This window comes from Berghia stephanieae, chromosome 9 (assembly GCF_034508935.2).
Source record: "Berghia stephanieae isolate SIO BIC M18660-M18661 chromosome 9, UCSD_Bste_1.3, whole genome shotgun sequence".
In the NCBI taxonomy this organism is placed as follows: Eukaryota; Metazoa; Mollusca; class Gastropoda; order Nudibranchia; family Aeolidiidae; genus Berghia; species Berghia stephanieae.
Window position 1 is genome coordinate 39,601,882 of NC_088368.1, and position 18,540 is coordinate 39,620,421.

At 34.9% G+C, this 18,540-nt stretch overlaps 2 protein-coding genes across 4 annotated transcripts in view; one reads left to right on the forward strand and one right to left on the reverse strand.

Annotated features, from left to right (window-relative positions):
- LOC144980234 (uncharacterized) overlaps window positions 1-18,540 on the reverse strand; it is a 240,613-nt gene that overhangs the window by 741 nt on the left and 221,332 nt on the right. The window lies entirely within an intron of this gene.
- The window catches only part of LOC144980233 (uncharacterized), a 164,917-nt gene continuing 149,734 nt past the window's right edge, over window positions 3,358-18,540 (forward strand). The window contains exons 1-3 of one of the 2 annotated variants that reach the window (XM_078927836.1): window positions 3,358-3,535; window positions 14,800-15,450; window positions 15,886-15,988. In XM_078927836.1, coding sequence (XP_078783962.1) covers window positions 14,857-15,450; window positions 15,886-15,988 — 697 coding nt within the window. In that variant the 5' untranslated portion in view covers window positions 3,358-3,535; window positions 14,800-14,856. The remainder of the gene's footprint in view (window positions 3,536-14,799; window positions 15,451-15,885; window positions 15,989-18,540) is intronic. The other variant, XM_078927835.1, reaches the window with a different exon arrangement.

Here is an 18,540-nt window from a genome sequence, read left to right on the forward strand (position 1 = left end):
TTTTATATATTTATGTGTATTGTAAATGTATCTACTGATGATGATGATTTTTTTTTCTTTTGAAAAGCTATTTACTCGCAGGTTAATCCATGCTGACGTACCAACTTTGCCCTTACATTAAGAACAAATAGTGTGGAGCCGGGATGGCCGAGCCATTCCGGCATCGGGTTGGATCTCCATTAGTCACATATCGAGCATGCCGCTCAAGTGGCTCGCTTAGGCTCGATACCCAGGATGGTCTTGTGACGGTCAACCAGGATTTACACCTTTGCCCCCGATATGCCTCAAGCCCCCTCACAGCATCAGTCCTCTAAATAGGTGAGAAGTTGCCAGGCTTCTCCACCAGTAAGAGGAGACACTGGGGGGGGGGGGGGGGGGGGCAGCGAATCGGCTTCGGTCGAGGACCTACCTCACGGCAAAATCAGTGTCCAACATGTACCCGATGTGGGATAGAACCCAAAACCAAAGAGCATCTAGTTGAATGGTGTGTTGTGACAAAGCTTCCAGGTGGGTTTGCGACTGTGCACGAGTGTGGTGAAGAATTTGCTGATTGGGTTGATCATCATCTAACAGTAATAGTGTGAGCACCATTAGTAGGCACTTAAATGATGGGCTAAATCCGTGTCACAGTTCTCCCATTCTCCTGTGTGACCGCTAGTTATCGTTTGTGAACTGCAGGCCAAAACCAGGACTTGGTTAAATTGACATATCTCTGGTGTTTATTTACAGAATTTGATAAATTAAACCCCAAAGTAGCTGGTGGTTGGATGGGAGCATCACCCTTGAATCATATACCGATGATGTTCGCATGGGTGTACGATCCGATAGTGATGTCGTTTCTTCTCTTTACTAGCCTATCCTGCTTCTTTGGTTTGTGATTGTATTTTTGACAGGGGATATTTTTTTTCTGTAAATCTTCTGCCTGTTTGTTCTTGGTTATTTATAATTTAGCTTATATCTTTAGGTTATGATTTTGATTTACATTTGTACTATTTTTGTTAGATTGCTTGTTTTTTTTTTGTTTCAGCGGTCTCTCATATAACCTCAATTGTTTTGGAAGAGACCTAAAGCAACAAACAAAAAAAAAAAAAAAAAAACCCACCAAAGTAAAGGGCATTGAACGCTCTATCATTTGGTATAATTACCGTTTCCCTCCTTAAATTCATTTAGAAAATATTGTAATGGAAAGATAGCTTACAGTTAGTGGGCAGAAAATAAGCCGTATATCGTCATTGATGAAAAAATTCCATTGAAACATAAATAATCACAAAATTCAACCATTTTCCTTTCAAATTGCACCATTTTCAACTATCAAAACTGCTTCCCTGATACCCTTTGAGCGTTCCATAAAATCACACTCATTTCAAAATCGACCAAAGTAATGCCATTTTAACATTGACTGTCGTGGTCAGCGCCGTTCATTGGCTCCTGGGTGGGGTTCCGACCTCCCATAGTGGGCAGGGAGGTCCTTACTGTGTCTTCTATCCCCCTGTTTCTGCTTTTCAATTGTTTCCTGTCATTGTCTTGGAATGAGATTTCTTGGTTTTGTCCTGATCCTTGCCGGAGTTCCTTAGCTGGGAGGGATATAGTCGAATGTATAGTTATAGTTTTGGGAGATGATATTTTTTTCCTTGTAAATCATCTCTCTGTTATGCATTGTATTATGTTTAGTTTACATATTATATTATAGGATTGGTAAACATTTGAGTGTATTCCTTTTAGTTGGACCTGTGCTTGTGTCTGGATGAGATTTTTAGGTGATCTCAAACGAAGTACTTTGACAGTGTGCTCTTGGAATCTACACCTGTTCCCTATTTGAACCAATTCCCCTTTGTCTTACCTTTTCTTTTGTGCTTTAATTGTAATTCTAGAACTTTTTACTATCCCATTTTCTTCCTTTTTACTGGCGCTGATATGACCTTAATGTGTTGCAAGCGTCGTAAAACCCTTAAAAACAAAAAAAAAAAAAACAAAAAACATTCATTGGCTCCTAGCCTCGTGACGTCACAATGTTTCAGGGGAATTCCCTTTCGTTTTTTCAGTCAGCTGTAGTCCAGTTACTGCAGGCTGATTCCTATCCTATAGTAATTTTGGGGTGTTTTTAAGTCTTAGGTATAAAAATATTGAATAACTCTGCTTCTATATAACCAAGAGACAAAATTCAAACGGTTTTATAAATGGAATGGTAAACTGCATAATAGTAAACCAGATTTTATACTGTCATTTGAAAACTGAATTTTCATTTAAGTGCCTTCCACTACCACTGCCACTTAACATTTCATTAAGAATTAAGAAGCAGCAGCTGCTGCCCTTACTCAACTCGCTCAGACTCAGATCCCTCGGCTAACTCCTTTCCCAAGTATGCTTCAAGCAAAAAAATATTTCTATGATCATGGTGCATTGGTCGATATGACTCACCCGTAGATATTTAAAAATATCGAGATGGTTATTCACTGTTGTTATCCCGTAATAGTAATAGTAATTGATCATTGGTAGACATAAAAACTTCGATTTGAATTTTCTAAAATTATTTATTTATTTGAGATCAGTATGTGTGTGCCATGTTTCTTTTTACCTTTGATTTTTTAAATTTATTGTCATTATTCTTTAATTTATTATCATTGTATAAACGTACATCGGTAATCACTAAGCTTTCAAAGTTTCAAAGTTTATTCAATCTTAGGCAATAAATCAACAATTTTATGACAACATACATGAAAGTGGGAAAAAACAAAAACAAAGGTAAATGGAACCAAAAAATAAACTGATACACCACACAAAAATACAACAATCGTTATACCACCAATACGTACAACAACAACAACAACAACAACAACAACAACAACAATAATAATAATAATAATAATAATAATAATAATAGTAATAATAATAATAATAATAATAATAATAATAATAATAATAATAATAATAATAATAATAATAATAATAATAATAATAATAATAATAATAATAATAATAATAATAATAATAATAATAAGCAACATGCAAAACTACAATCTAAAACTATTTAAACCTCATGGACGTATGCAGCAACATTTTCATTAATTAGCCATAGCGCCAACGGAGGTGCACAAAAACGGTGCGTATATGTACACCTCCAACGGAGGTGCATATAAACGCCACCTTTTTGTTGTGACTGATCCTTGAATCGAAATGCATCGGTAGGCTATTAGTTCATGGCAGTTTTAGCCTTAAGTTTTTATCTCCTCCACAAACATATCGCACAGTTGGCATCAAACTATTTTCATCCACTACTGCTGCTGCTGCTGCTGTTACTACTACTACTACTACTACTAGTAGTAGTAGTAGTAGTAGTAGTAGTAGCAGAAGCAGTAGTAGATGAAAATAGTTTGATGCCAACTGTGCATGTTTGAAGGGGAGATAAAAACTTAGTGCTAAAACTGCCATGAACTAATAGCCTACCATGCATTTCGAGTCAAGGATCAATCACAACAAATATGTCTACCAACAACAGTAGTGAATACACATCTCAATGTTTTAAAAATATCTATGGGTGAGTCATATCGACCAATGCACCATGATCATAGAAATATTTGTTCACTTGAAGCATACACTTGGGAAATGAGTTAGCCGAGGGCATGTAAGGACAATGTTGATACGTCAACACTTGCGGCCGTGATCTTGCTTACACTTGCACTTTACTAGGCACTTGCAAGAATTTTTCAAAATAGTGATATCGGTATTAATTTAGCGTAGAAAAATAAAGGGGAGTGAAACATTTATTAAAGTGAAAAAATTATCGCTCTATCTCAACTAGTTAAAAAGTTATGACCTTTTATGTGGTGAAAAATCTCTATAGAAGCTTATAGGAAAATATGTGACCAAAACACAGCAACACAATGGATAATCAAGTATAATTCAGAAACGGCTTCAGATACAACTTTGAAATTTTTACATGTGGTAATTCAACATCTCTGTAATACATTGCAAACAGAAAAATAATTATCTATTTAGAGAGAAAGGTATAGTTTAGAGCTGAAACAGCTGAAATCAAGGAAAAATAGATCACGACATGCAAATGAATGACCTATTGGAATTATGGAAAGGCTGTCATTATTCCCAGACGCCTGTCTGGGGATAATAAAAATTCGTTATCCCCAGACAGGTGTCTGGGGATAACCAATTTTTGTTATCCCCAGACACCCTGTCTGAGGATACTATCCCCAGACGCATGTAGCAAGTGGGCAGAAAGATTTTATGCAAAATGCCAAACTAGGCGTGAAAAATACCAAAGATTCTGGAAAAAATACTAGTGGTTGTATCCCAAAACAGTTAATATATCAAGTGATATTTAACACAAGATGAAAGTAAATAGTGATCAAATGTCAAATCCAGCTCTTTTAAAAAAATATATTTTAAAGCAAATGGATCAATGAAATTTCTTTTGTTACTTTGATCTGAAAACGTCAAACTGGCAATTCGACTTTTTATTTTCAACCAGGAAGAAAGTTGTTAATCATCAAATCTGTTCATAGTTCACCAACCATTTAAATTTTCATTACCAACCTACCTGTTAACTTTATTGATCATCTCTTGTTTCTATAATTTGCTCATTCTGGCCACAATTTTGGGGACGACCGGGAATAATTTTTATGTCGCGGACGAATTCCTAGGCCCAAAACCCACACCTGTTATTTTCCTGTCTGCTTAGCACAAGACAATACAATTTAGTATCACACGTCCACAAAACTAGATCCAACAACATATTTTTATTCGAATCAGAGATGAAAATAACTACCAAAACAAGGAAGCAAAAATGGTGGAAATATGTTTAGCTCATATATGAATTTAAAATATTCCGATTGCGGTGTGGATAGGCAGCTCAGTGGGTAAGGCCACCTTTCCTTTTACTCCTTTTAGCTGCACAGATTCGACCCAGTCGCGACCCCCCCCCCCCCCACACTCATTTTTTTTTTTTTTTTTTTACTTTTCTTTCTTTCTTCCCAATTGATTTTCATTGTTTTCACTTTTGTTCCCAGTTCCGAGCAAGAGTTTTTTTTTAATCAGTTGAATTTTTGATTTCTCCGATAATATTATTTCATTATTTAATTTGCTCTAGATCTATTATTGTTTTTTTTTTTTTGGTTTTGGTCAATGATAATAATAATAATAATAATAATAATAATAATAATAATAATAATAATAATAATAATAATAATAATAATAATAATAATAATTGTAATATTTATTATTATTATTACTATTACCATCATAATCATTATTATATTATTATCAATAATAGTATTATCTTTATTATTACAATTAAATATTTATTCACATGTAGATAGACCAAATACACCACTGAATCGGCGTCATTTAGTTATTCACTTTGAACTTTTCAAAATGAAAATAGACCTCATAAAAGCAGAGATATGGACTGATAAATGTTTGAGGTGGTGTATTAATGTTTAAAATGATCGAAAATAGGTGATTTTAAAAACGTCCGCTCCCCCGTTCCCCTCAATTGGACAGACGTCCGTCAAAGGATGAAAAACGTCAAAATCAACAGTGAAAAATCAATCGGAAAAAAAAGGAAGAGAATTGTAAATTATAAAATGAATGCATGGACATGAAAACGCCAATTAATTAAATAATTTCAAACAAAAATAACTTCCATAAATGGAATATATTGTAAGATATAAAGATGTAAAGTTTTGATGTGGATTGACGAAGTTATCTCTCAAACGCAGCAGACGACAGGAAGTGAATCAGTATAAGAAAATGGCAGCTTCTGTAAACAATCGAGGCCAATTACTGTTTTTTGGGGAGCTCTAACTTTTGAGTGCAAACATATTTTGCTCTGAAATTTTTAGAGAAGCTACTTTAATATGTATCTCAGAAGGACTTGTTTTTATTAAGAAGGACCATCTCTGGTTTAAAAGTTATAAGCGTTTAAACACATATACTCTCTTTACACAAAGATTTCTCCTCAAAATCATGATATAAAAAGATAATAATATTAGCATCATTGTATGTAGAATTTTATGCCCTTTCCAATGATATATAATACATGCCATTTCATTCCACTGAGAAAGAAGAATGAGCAATTTAAAATCACTCATAAATTTTTTTCCCTCAAAAACGGAAACAGAAATCCTCGCCTGTTTTCAACTCGCGAGAGCTACTTCTTGCAAGTGCCTAACTTTACCACTTTGCAGAAACGCTGTGATTCCCCAGACACCTGTCTGGGGATAATAAAAATTTGTTATCCCCAGACACCTGTCTGGGGATAACGAATTTTTATTATCCCCAGACGCATATTTGAAACTCCGCTCTTTTAAACAATTATCCACATTCCAGAATATGGAATGTTTCCAGATGCACATAGAAATAAGGAAAGTTAATAAGATATTTATAAAAACATAAAATTAACCAACATTAAAATCAGTTGTTACTACATATACACAATATGCGTCGACTTCGAAGTGGGTGTCATGGCCGAATGGTTTAGTCGTCTGCCCTGGAAGTTTGACCATAATCGACGTTGTGGGTTCTTATCCTGGAAACGTCACTTTTTAAAAAAAAAAAAAATTCCGTCTTCTTTTTACAGAACGTTGGAAGGGATAAATGTCCCATCCATCCTCCCCCCACCTCTTTTTTTATTATTAAACTTTCTCTCTCTCTCTCTCTCTCTCTCTCTCTCTCTCTCTCTCTCTCTCTCTCTCTCTCTCTCTCTCTCTCTCTTGTTTTTTTCTAGTTTCTAGCAAATATATTCGTCCCCACTCCGATCTCAAATAGTGTCTAAAAAGAATAAATAATTATAAAGCAAACAAACAGAAATATTCAGAGAGCGACCAAATGGTCAGATAGAGGAGAGAAAAAAACAATAATTGTGTTAAAAATAAAAACAATAATTGTTTTAAAAATAAAAACAATTTAAGAAATTCATGCTCAGAAACGGAACATTTACATAAAGGTTTAGCAAACAAAAAACTCTAAGGTTTAGGTCAAAATATAAAAAAAAAAAAAAGAAAAAGAGAGATTTCCCTCGGAGCAGGGAATAGTGTTAACAATAATAATAATAATAATAATAATAATAATAATAATAATAATAATAATAATAATAATAATAATAATAATAATAATAATAATAATAATAATAATAATAATAATAACAATATAATAATAATAATAAATAATAATAATAATAATAATAATAATAATAATAATAATAATAGTAATAGTATGATAATAAGAGTATTAATAATAAAAATAATACTATTATTGATAATAATATAATAATGATTATGATGGTAATAGTAATAATAATAACAAATATTACAATTATTATTATTATTATTATTATTATTATTATTATTATTATTATTATTATTATTATTATTATTATTATTATTATTATTATTATTATCATTGACCAAAACAAAAAAAAAACAATAATAGATCTAGAGCAAATTAAATAATGAAATAATATTATCAGAGAAATAAAAAATTCAACTGATTAAAAAAAAAACTCTTGCTCGGAACTCGGAACAAAAGTGAAAACAATAAAAATCAATTGGGAAGAAAGAAAGAAAAGTAAAAAAAAAAAAAATGAGGTGGGGGGGGGGGGGGGGGGGGGGGGCGGTCGCGACTGGGTCGAATCTGTGCAGCTAAAAGGAGTAAAATCCCAAGTTGTAATGAATTCTATAAACAAATTCAGAACAATCAAACAAAAACAAAACAAAACTTAAAAAGGGAAGAAAAAAAAGACACGCTTATAAACCTTCTAAAATCGTCAAATGAATGTATTATCATGTCACAGCTAAAAAGTACACAAATATTTACACCCATTTGCAACATCCCCTTCCCTTTCGATCATCTTCTCATTCATGGCCACCATGTGTCTTGTGCTGCCTTTGACATTTGGCGCCAGCGTGTACAGACTAACGTCATAAATAAAGGAGTGTCACCAAAATTCATGCAACTGAGCAGAGGTGTCAAAAAATGATAGAAGGCATATTATTGGTTTTTTTTTCCCTGAACTACCACTGAGCAGAAAATGTTTGACATGACAAAAAACAACGGAACATTTATGAACAAATCCTAAAATCCCAGAAATCCGCGGAAGATTATCATCACCGGTCCCCACTATATTTTTTAAAATATTTCTTTTTTTTTTTTTTTTTTTTGGGTGCAAAATCTCGACAATTTGCAAAAAATTGCAAATTTTGCGCCCGCAATGCAAATCACCGATGCAAAAAACTGCCATGACAGAAGAGACAAGAAAATACCAAAAAGTAAAACGATTTTTTCCCGTAGGGTTAAACAGAGGTGGGAGAGAAGAAAAAAACAGAAAAACCGTGTGGTTGGTAACTGGAAATTCATCACTCATAACTGTCTAGTTATTCAGAGTCGACTCCCCGACTCTGAATAACTGTAGCCAGTTATTCAGAGTCAACTGTCTACAGTTATTCAGAGTGGACTCCCCGACTCTGAATAACCGTAGACAGTTATTCAGAGTCGACTCTGAATAACCGTAGACAGTTATTCAGAGTCGACTCTGAATAACCGTAGACAGTTATTCAGAGTCGACTCTGAATAACCGCAGCCTTTTTTTATAATGTTCTAGTAGGGGGTTTGGGAGGGGGGGAAACTTAAATTTTAAAAAAGTCTCCCCCCTCCCAAAACCCCTACTATCTAGAACATTATTGGGTTTGCGGTAGTGCCGCTACTACTAATACTAAAATGGCTGTCATTATCCCCAGACACCTGTCTGGGGATAAGGAAAATTCGTTATCCTCAGGCACCTTTCTGGGGATAACGAAATATTGCTATTCCCAGACACATAAGTGAAACTCCACTCTTTTAAGCAATTATCCACATTCCAGAATATGATATGGAATGTTTCCAAATGCACATAGAAATAAGGAAAATTAATAAAATATCTATAAAAACATAAAATTAACCAACATTAAATCAGTTCTTACTACATATACACAATATGCGTCGACTTCGAAGTGGGTGTCATGGCCGAATGGTTTAGTCGTCTGCCCTGGAAATTTTACCAGAATTGATGGGTTCAAATCCTGGTTCCGCCACTTTTTTTTTCTTTTTAAAAAAAAAAAAAAATTCCGTCTTCTTTTTACAGAACATTGCAAGGGATAAATGTCCCATCCATCCTCCCCCCACCTCTTTTTTTTTTTTTTAACTCTCTCTCTCTCTCTCTCTCTCTCTCTCTCTCTCTCTCTCTCTCTCTCTCTCTCTCTCTCTCTCTCTCTCTCTCTCTCTCTCTTGGTTCCTTTCCAATTTCTAGATTCTAGCAAATTGTCATATTCGTCCCCACTCTGATCTCAAAAAGTGTCTATAAAGAATAAATAATTAAAAAGCAAACAAACAGCAATTTTCAGAGAGCGACCAAATGGTCAGGTAGAGGAGAAAAAAACAAACAATAATTTTAAAAAAAAAATAAAAACAATTTTAAGAAATTCATGCTCAGAAACGGAACAAAAGGCCAAACAAAAAGGAGAAAAGAATAGACTCGCACAAAAAAAAAAAAAAAAAAAAAAAAAAAAAAGAGGTAGGAGGAGGATGGATGGGACATTTATCCCTTGCAACGTTCTGTAAAAAGAAGACGGAATTTAGAAAAAAAAAAAAAAAAGTGTCAGAACCAGGATTCGAACCCACAACGTTGTTTCTGATAAAACTTCCAGGGCAGACGAATAAACCATTCGGCCATGACACCCACTTTGAAGTCGACGCATATTGTGTATATGTAGTAAGAACTGATTTAATGTTGGTTAATTTTATGTTTTTATAGATAATTTATTAACTTTCCTTATTTCTATGTGTATTTGGAAACATTCCATATTCTGGAATGTGGATAATTGTTGAAAAGAGCGGAGTTTCAAATATGTGTCTGGGGATAATCACAGTGTACTAAAATATCCAAAAATGAAAATAGAAAACAATGATAATAATACAATTTATTAATTATAGCAATAACTTATTATGTACAACAGCCAAGGTGGCAACTGAGTTTCTGTGTAAACAAAGCAAGATGGCGGTTGGGACCTCTCTCCTTTACCAATGCCTGTATTAGTATTAATAAACACGATACACTAATAGAAAATGTATTGTTTTTAAATGCGTATTTACCTCACAAAACGGACGATTCCAAGTTTCATAGCAACATTGACATCGTCAATCTAATGTCTTGTTGATTAAAATACAAACAAAAAAACAAATCAAAACACAATATACCAAAACTACCCCTTCCCTCCACCCCATGCCCAAAGAAAATTGAAGAAACCCGGATAATAATAATAATAATAGTAATAATGATTATAATAATAATAATAATAATAATAATAATAATAATAATAATAATAATAATAATAATAATAATAATAATAATAATAATAATAATGATATTTTTATTGTCATTGAAGGCAGTTTTTCATTTGGTTACAGCCAAGGCTGGCGGAGTCAGTTATTTTTAAACTGACTCCGACTCCGACTCCTCAAGCATAGTATTGATAGGTAATAATATGCAACCAACACTCGCAGCTACTTTTAGCTTTTCCCCAGTATATGTATTATAACAATACAAGCCGCTTCATATTTGATATTGCATCATTAAAAGTACAAGCTCTTCGTCATTTTTTGGCTACAGACTGATTAGTTCATTTCGAATAAACACATTAATATTGATTAATGATCATCAAATTTAAAAGATAAAACACATCCCCTTTTCCCATGAAACAAACACACAAAAAAGATTACTATTTGTGAATTTTAGTTTTGAAAAAGTTTTAATTAATAGTAATAGTTTTAATAGTTTTAGTTTTAATTTTTCAAAGTGAATTATAAATATGATATTCCCCTTTCCTGAAATATTATAAAGTCATTAATTAGAAATAATATTGAAACATTTAAAAGAATAGAACAATCATTCCATAAATCATGAACATTTACAGATATAGAAATTTAAAAATGTTAATTCCAACGTGAAGCGGATAACATACATTTGTTCACCCCCTGGACAGGACGCTAGTCTGCCGCAGATTACTTTCCCCAGTCGTACTGGTACCCATTTACACCTGGGTCCAGTGGAGTATGTTCTCGCTCAAGGAAGAAACAAAATATGCTTCGGTCAGGATTCGAACCCAGTATCTCACTGAAACTAAGATATGAATAAAACTGTCATTAAGACCAACAAAAAGAGGAAAAGTGAAATTAAGACAATATTGAAACTGAAACCATTTATACTAAAATAAAGTCACTTCTATGGTCTTATGGTTATCCCACTTTCTAATAACCTAACTTTAACATTGGAGAGCCAGCATCCCCACCCCTCCCTCTAGTCAGGTACGGGGTGATTGGCATTGATGCCAACTTAAATGTACAGCACGAGAGCATGAAGGTTGGGTAGGAAAGGGGGTTTTGGAAGCATAGTTCACCTTTAGCTAATACCAATGTAATTTTTTTCAAATTCTATAGGCCTGGATACTATCTATATCTAGTATCTAAACTATTACACATCGAATGATATAAAAATGCAATGTCTGAAAGTGGTAAGGAGTCGGAGTCGGGACTTCTAAAACCGACTCCGACTCCATTCTCAAACAACCGACTCCTACCGACTCCGACTCCGACTCACCAGCCCTGGTTACAGCATATGCATAATATACGCAAACAGACATAAATGATACAAAAAGTGCAGAAAAAAACAAAACAAAACCCACACACATACACACGCACACACACACACACACACAAACACACGCACACACACACACTTAATTAGGCTTCGTGTAGTCTATCTAAAAGGCATATCATCATGAGTACAAACATTAATATCTATCGTGATTATTACATGGATTTAAAAGAAACATGATTTCAACAAGTGTTTATAAGAAATATAATAATAATAAACAAATGATAAATGCGAAAAAAAATTTGAAAGTAGTCCGTAATGTACAGACTAAATTACTACACAAAACGAAGCATATCTGGCCAATCTCCATTGTAAACATAAAAAAGAAATTCTTCCCCTCATCAGGGACATCAACCCGCGAACAGTGCCCTCGGATTAGCATCTCTTTCGGTTAGTATTTCCACCATGGATCTTTCATCAGGCGTTTATTCATTCAATTTGTCTACGTAAACGGTAACCGGGCACCTAGCCTCAGGATCTACATACACTTTCACTGGTTTACTGCTACAATACAAGCATTGGGACCTCACTGTCTTGTGTGTGTGTGTGTGTGTGTGTGTGTGTGTGTGTGTGTGTATTTAAAAAAATTAATCAATACAATTTAACCCATTAATTAACCACCGGGTGCGATTATATAGCTTAATTTCTGAGTCGAAATACCCTTACTGCTCTCTTGGTGGAAACGATTTATTCTGCATTAGCAATAGGGAAACTATTATCTCGAGAAATAAAATCAGTGCCACTGTTAATTAAGAGGTTAAAATTGACACGCACCATAAATATCTCCATAACACTCCAGGCCCCCATTGTTTCATTCTTCTTCCCCCATCCTTGACACCCCCCCCCCCCCCCTTCTCTCTCTTGTCATAGTGTCATTCCTTCCCCTTCCCATCTCATGGTAAAATGAAAATATTCTGCTCAGATTGCAAATAAATACATGTAGGATTTGTCTCTCACAAGGCTAATGGATTAAAAGCCAAGACATTGGGTAATGGGTGTCTAATGCCAAACTATAGATTCTCTGTTTGGCCAATTTAGTCACGCATATGGCCTTCTGGTAACCCAGAAACTGCTTACATTCTGCCTATAACACACACACACACACACACACACACACTCACACTCACACACACATACAAAGGGTGGAGGGGGGTACTGAAAGAAATCAAGGTCATAATTTACTGTGCAGCAAGCTCAATGTCATCTTGCCCCTCCCTCCTAAAGCATGATACAAGGTTATTGTGTGTATGTTACTGTGTACATAGATCCTGAGGCTATGTGCCTGGTTACCGTGTACGTAGACACTCCGTTTAAAACATTCGAGAACAGGCCCCTTGGAGATTAGTGAAGCCAAATTAAAATTTCTAAATATGACCATTGTTTTTGTTCTCCACTGCCATTTTGCCGTCAAAGTAATGTAAGGTAGTGCAAAGCAGTTCTAGGGGTTTTTTGTGTGTTTTTTCTATTAGGTTTAGCTAAAGGAGTTAGGAAAGGTCCTAGGATGTTTGTTGTTTTGTATTAGGGTAAGTTAAAGGTACCGGTACTAGGTTTTATTTTTTATAAGGGTTAGTTAAAGGAATACTTGGGTTGTTTCCCTTAGCATGTGGACTTATGGAATTTCTCCCAGGAAGATAATAGATATTTCAAGGCGGTAAATCAATTGTTTTCTGATCGTTTCTTAAAATATTTTTTTGTAAGTACTTCCATAGTTTTACAGTATCGAAAAAGGGGATTATTTGAGCGGGCTAATAAAAAGGATGGACATGGCATAGGTGTAAATATACGACAAGTTGGTTGAATGCATCTGATCGAATGTAAGGGTAAAGTTGGTACGGAATGATTTTTCAACTCAACAGTCCTTGCTTTGTTAATCTTTTCTATCAATACATTACTATGACGCACTTTTTTAAAGCATATTTCAGGAATTTATATCATGAATGTTATATGAATCTGTAATCCAAGAGCAGATAATCATGGAACATGGCCATATAAATCAGATGAAATATATATAATATAAATATATATAAATCAATGGCACAAAAGAAGGTTTGAAGCAACGTCGTCGAGGTCGGAAGTCAATCGACTTTTCCGCTGAGCTGCTGAATTAGTTGACCTTAGGACTTTGAGACTTTATGTCTCTTCTGGTCTGATAAGTTTTCAAAAAATACCATAAATATAAACCAATCAAAATTTGTCATTTATATTGACCAATGATAAGAAAGAAAAAAAAACAAAACAAAACAAAATGTTTCTCAGATTCTAAATATAGAAACGCAAGCATTGATACATTATCAATATTAAATTCCATATCAATTTTCATGTGTGAAATGCATACCAATAAAACATGAATTATCATATTTTCATCAACTTTGCATACTCTCCTCGATTTATTCCATAGTCCATACTCCTCTGTGTGAGGCTGTGTCGAAAGCCTTTTGATAATCCATATATAATACACACAAGATAAATATCTGAACAAGTGTGTATGACAGGGGCCAGACAAAGCAAGAAAGAAAAATAGAAGAAAATAACCATCCCAAAAAATCAGTCGACCTTGATTGGGGATTGAACCTCAAATGTGCTACCCCAATACACACCATTACCATAATCTTAGCTTGTCTGATTGGTAATCAGAAGATCTGAGGTTTGATCCCCCGTCGAGGTCAACTGATTTTTTTGGGATGGTTTTTTTCTTCTATTTTTCTCTCTTGCTTTGTCTGGCACCTTTCATACACACTTGTTCAGATCTTTATCTTATACTGGTGCCTGCTCCTTTATTTCTCTTATCATATATACACACAGTAACACTCCATGTCCATTATCAATAGCTTCAGTCCATTCATCTAAGATTCTTATTAGTTAAGTTGACCTTCCTTCAATAAAGCCATATTGTTGTTTTTGTTTTTGAACTCCTCAATAGTATTAGCTTTTTCAATAGTTTGCATACTACATACTGATGTTAAAATTATAGGTTTGTAGTTGTTGACGAGAGCCTTGTTCCCTTTTTTATGACCTGATAGTGTCTAATTCACCGTCAAAATCACATGATAACAAAATAGGCACTCATTGATTCATTGTCATCTTTTCCATTTTCTCAACAGTTATTGTTGTGTGCTTTTTTCAGTGTCCTTACTTTCATCCTGCTGTGAGAAGTAAAGATGGAAATGTCTTGTAAAATGGAACCTGACAAACGTGAGAGGCTTTCTCGTGAAGATTTCACAAATTCTGAGACATCACATTTGAATGTCGGATTAGAAGATGTAAAGACAGAGAATTCTAGCCCATCATGGCCTGCCACTCTTGAAGATCTTGAGGATACGAAATGGCCACCAGAGACCTCATGCCTGTCTTCTGATGTCAGTGTTAAACTTGAATTGATAGAAGCTGAAAATTTATCAGAGTCTGATTCACAAGCCATGGATGTGAATGTTAAACTTGAAGATGAAGACATTAAGGCAGAGAACTCTTCCCACACTTGTTCACAATTCACGGATGTCAATGTTAAACTTGAAGATGAAGACATTAAGGCAGAGAACTCTTCCCACACTTGTTCACAATTCACGGATGTCAATGTTAAACTTGAAGACATTAAGGCAGAGAACTCCTCCCATACTTGTTCACAATTCACAGATGTCAATGTTAAACTTGAAGATGAAGATTCACAGAGCATTGATATTATTAAAGATAAAGTTAAGGACAAACTGACAACAGAACTTTCATCTGTGGCGTCATCAGTAGTAACACGATGTCAGGTAAGAAAATATTCTTTTTTGATTTTCATATGGTCTCTGATGATGGTGATTATAACTGTGAGGATGGCAACGATGATGATGATGATGATGATGATGATGACGATGATGATGATGTTGTTGATGATGATGATTATGATGATGATGTTGTTGATGATGATGATGATGATGATGATGATGATGATGATGATGATGATGATGATGATGATAAATAATTAAGAATAGGAAAAATTGGAAATCAGGAGTCACAGAGTTGAAGAACACAGAAATCTCTCAACACTTTGTCACGTCTTTCTGTTCTCGTCTATTACAATGTTACAAAATTGGAAACGAACAAAGAGACCTGTTGTTTCTAACCAGTTCGTTCGTGCCAATGAGTGTCCGACCTTGATATAAAATCCGTAACTCATTTCTCTTCCTTTTATTTTTTTTTTTCAGGAACCCAGCAATGTCAACAAAGATATTCAGAGTTGTAAAGAGCCTGTCCCTTCCAGTGGTTTGGGGTCAAAGGTCATGTCTATGGTCTTGGAGACCAGACAAGGTAATTTTATGATGAGGTTGTTCTGTCATCTGCATTTTTTGCAGCCGCAAATGGCAATTTGCGGCCGCAAATATGAGGGCGATCCGCAAATTTTGGCAAATTTCCCAAAATTGGCAAATCGTGGCAAATTTTGGGAAAATTGGCAAATCGCGTGGCAAATTTTGGGGAAAAAAAGAAGCGAAAACAAAATAACTAAAAAAAAAGTGCGAAACTTGAGAAATGTTGCAGCTTTGCCTGGGCCCAAACCAAAGGAAGCTACTCTCTACGGATAATGATCCTTTAAAATCTTTGTAACAAAGTCATTTCATTTCTCAAGTCAAATAAATCGAGTCACTTACACTTCCAACTTCAGTCATCGATAGTTTCGTCAAAAAATCTTCAAATAAGGACCCAAAGTGCGGCAAATTTTTTGGCAAAATTTGGTCTTTTTGGCAAATTTCTTGGCAAATTTTGGGGGGGTTTTTGGCAATTTTTGGCAAATTTTAGGTCCCAATTTGGCAAAAAATGCAGATGACAGGTTGTTGGTGATCAGTGAATATTTCTCCATTCAGAGATATTTTTTTCTTTCTCCTTAGCGATGTGCTGGGTACCAATTCTTTTCCAGTCAATCGGTTTAATGAATGAGAGAAAATGGGAGAGGGGGGGGGGGGCAGGTAGAGAGGTAGATAGATAGAGAGAGAGATAGAGAGATAGAGAGAGAGAGAGAGAGAGAGAGAGAGAGAGAGAGAGAGAGAGAGGGGGGGGGGGGGGTAGAAAGAGGCTAGCTAACTTTGCACGTCCTCTGATGGACTGCGTGCCAAGATCTCTGCCTTTCTCTTGCACACTCACACCAACACACACATCCACACACTCACTCAAATGAATAACAAGAACAAGAGGGCTCTTCTTTATAGAGCTGCCCGTATTTTTTAGGTAGACTGCAAGAATCCACCAAGGAACTCTATAAATGTCAAATTAAGAAATTAAGGAACAGGCACTGGTGTAAGATAAAGAACGGAATAAGTATGAATGAAAGGTGCCAGACAAAGCTAGAAAGAAAAATAGAAGAAAAAAACCGTCCCAAAAAATCAGACTGATTTTTTAGGATGTTTTTTTTTTCTTGTATTTTTCTTTCTTGCTTTGTCTGGAACCTTTCATACACACTTATTCAGTTCTTTATCTGGCACTGGAAATACAAATGATAAAAAAATAATAAATGGTGACTTATGCCATTTGAGTTTTACCCTTGAAATTCGGCGATAACAAGACTCGGTTATAATAGGGATTTTAGGCTGGTCCCACCATCATTGTTTTACTGATTTTTCAATGTATCATGTAGAAAACCAACATCAAGAGTATGGTGCTTTCATAAGATATAATAAAGTGTGACATTATTTAGAAATGTTTAAATGTAATTCTGTATATATATTATTCATGCAGATAAAAGATTGGTACTAAAACTGTCAAGGGCAATAACTCATTAATAATTATAAGACACCATAGCAATGATTATCATCATTATGTTCACAATCATCATCATCATCATCATTGGCCAGGGCTGAGAATCTTCCGCCTAAAGGCGGATTTCCGCCTAAACGGTGTTTTATCTCCGCCCATCCCCATCACAATTCCGCCTTTTAAAAAGACTCACCACAACCACTACATCAACATCCCTATCACCATTACTACTACAACCACCACCACATCATCATCTCTATCACCACCACCATCACTACTACAACTACCACCACATCATCATTCCTACCTATCACCATTAATACTACAACCCCCTCCATCATCATCCCTACCACCACCACCATCCCTACGACAACTACCACCACATCATCATCCCGACCATCACCACCACTACAACTACAACCACTACTACTACAACTACCATCACACCATCATCCCTCAGTGATGATAATCTTCCGCGGAATTCCGCAATTTAAGGATTTTTCTGAAATTTTCAACTGTTTTTGCCGTGTCAAACATTTTCGGCTAAGAGGTAATTTAGCTGAAAATCACCAATGTCTTTTGTCGTTTTTTGACACCTCTGCTCAGCTGCATGATTTTTGATGACATTCCCATGCCCATGACATTAGTCTAGACACACTGGTGCCAAATGTGAATAGTGGTACTAACCCATGACGGCCTTGGATGAAAAGATGATCAAAAGGGAAGGGGATGGAGCAAATGGGTGTCAATATTTTTGTACCATTTAGCTTTGTACTCCTTTTTGGTTTGTTTGTTTGTTTGTTCTGAATTCAATTGAATTCATTATAACTTATCTCTAATTACCAATTAAAACAAAAATCAGAGTGGTCTCTCTCTCTCTCTCTCTCTCTCTCTCTCTCTCTCTCTCTCTCTCTCTCTCTCTCTCTCTCTCTTTGTCTATCTATCTATCTATCTATCTATCTATCTATCTATCTATCTATCTATCTATCTATCTATCTATCTATCTATCTATCTTTCTCTCACTCTTTTTCTTTCTTTCTTTTCCATATTTTATTTCTCAGCCAACCTTCTAACTTCACATTATTATGTTTATAGATATCACTTTGTAATAGAGA